At 45.3% G+C, this 1606-nt stretch overlaps 1 protein-coding gene across 1 annotated transcript in view; it reads right to left on the minus strand.

The window, feature by feature from the left end:
* Positions 1-314: 314 nt before the first annotated feature.
* Positions 315-1606, minus strand: part of LOC143141763 (potassium channel, voltage gated eag related subfamily H, member 7) — a 106287-nt gene continuing 104995 nt past the window's right edge. Inside the window, exon 17 of the mRNA XM_076302474.1 lies at positions 315-659. Within this exon, the coding sequence (XP_076158589.1) occupies positions 375-659 (285 nt within the window). The 3' untranslated portion in view covers positions 315-374. The remainder of the gene's footprint in view (positions 660-1606) is intronic.

The raw sequence follows: 1606 nt of genomic DNA on the forward strand, positions 1-1606 counted from the left end.
CTGTTGCCCCTTGTTGCTGGCAGTGTCATAATCCCGAAAAAATATGTACACAGTAACTTTTTATACATGATATTTAAAGCATATAAATACATGACCTGTATATATATATATGTAAATATTTAAAGAGAGAGAAATGTATTTATACTATGTATACTTTGTACAGGTGGACAGACAGGCTGTAGATGTGGACGGTGATGGTTTATGAAAACTCCTTGCATACAGCCAGTCCCGTCTCCATCTGAACCCTGAGTCAAGGAAAGTAAGGAGTGTGTGTGTGTGTGTGTGTGTGTGTTGGGGGGGTCGGGAGTGTGATTGACAGTCTAGCTTGCAGACAGGAGCAATTCAGACCTGTGGTGGGAGGGTGTGGGTGGGTGTTACTTCCCTGGAAGACCCGGATCCGAGGAGGGTCGCTGGAGGCCCAGTGGGGAGGGACCACAGCTAGCTGTTGACGAATCGGGCAGTGAGGCCTGCCTGATTGACAGCTGGGCTCTGGGCAGTGGCGAATGGGGGAGCTCGGCCTCCTGCCCCGTCGCCTGATTGAGTCCTGTGAGCTCTGCTGCATCCCCAGCCAGGGCCGCCATGTCCGAGAGTATCTCCGTGGAAACGGAGCAGAGCAGGGGATCTTTGGGTGCGTGGCTACAGTTCTCTTCGTCCACACTCTGCCAACACAAAAGACACACAAGGTCACTCAGTTCAGTTCAATTCAGTTTTTATTTGTCATTGTTACAGGATAACAACAAAATGTTGTTAGAGCAAAAACAGACAGGCATATAGTTTGAAGTTGTTCACCCATTTGCCTTATATCAATTTACATCCCCATGAATCACCCATTACTTTGTACCTAATTTAGCTCCCCATAAATACCCCCTAGAAAACCCCATAAAGTGCTGTGTCCAGTAAAGTGCTTGGTACAATAATTAATAAATCTAATAGAGGTAAGGTTGTTGGAGTGTTTTTGCAGCAATGCAAAGTCCAGGTCACAGGTATTGGGGGTGTATGGATAGAGACATTACAGTATGTCACAGAGGGATGTCCGATGGGGAGTGGGGGGGCAGACTGTCCATTAAGCAGCCTGATTGCATGGGGGTAAAGACTGTTGGCCAGCCTGCTGGTTTTGGCCCTGATGGATCTATCTCTTTTCCCAGAGGGCAGTGGTTGGTCACCTACCATCCAGTTATTCAAGACATAGTGCACTAAGTAGTGAATGAAGTGATGTTCTGAGCAGATGGACTGTCTCCCACTAAAATGGAGGGCATCCTTAAAGGAAAACTCCAGCAATTTTTCACACAGATCTCTGCCTCGAGTACTATCTGTATGAAGACAAAATAAATTAGAAAAAAGCTCGAGTTGAGCAGCCGGGCAGCTACAGTGCAACACTTTGGGGGTATCTTTAAAATAATTTTTAAAATCACTAAAACCGTTTTCTTTCCGTAACGTCAGCAATCAGTGACCTCGAGAAATAGAGATCTATGTGAAAAATGGCCGGAGTTTCCCTTTAAGAGGTAAAGGTGACTGATATTATCTTTTATTTAAAGCAACACAGACTCACAACTGTTCTACACACGCAGTAGCAGGTTTATCCATCAGGAATCAGACAGTTAATATA

Source organism: Alosa pseudoharengus, unplaced genomic scaffold, assembly GCF_046254945.1.
Source record: "Alosa pseudoharengus isolate Yale_2024_CS ecotype anadromous, Long Island Sound unplaced genomic scaffold, YU_APseudo_1.1 YU_APseudo_1.1_scf_24, whole genome shotgun sequence".
Taxonomy (NCBI): domain Eukaryota; kingdom Metazoa; phylum Chordata; class Actinopteri; order Clupeiformes; family Clupeidae; genus Alosa; species Alosa pseudoharengus.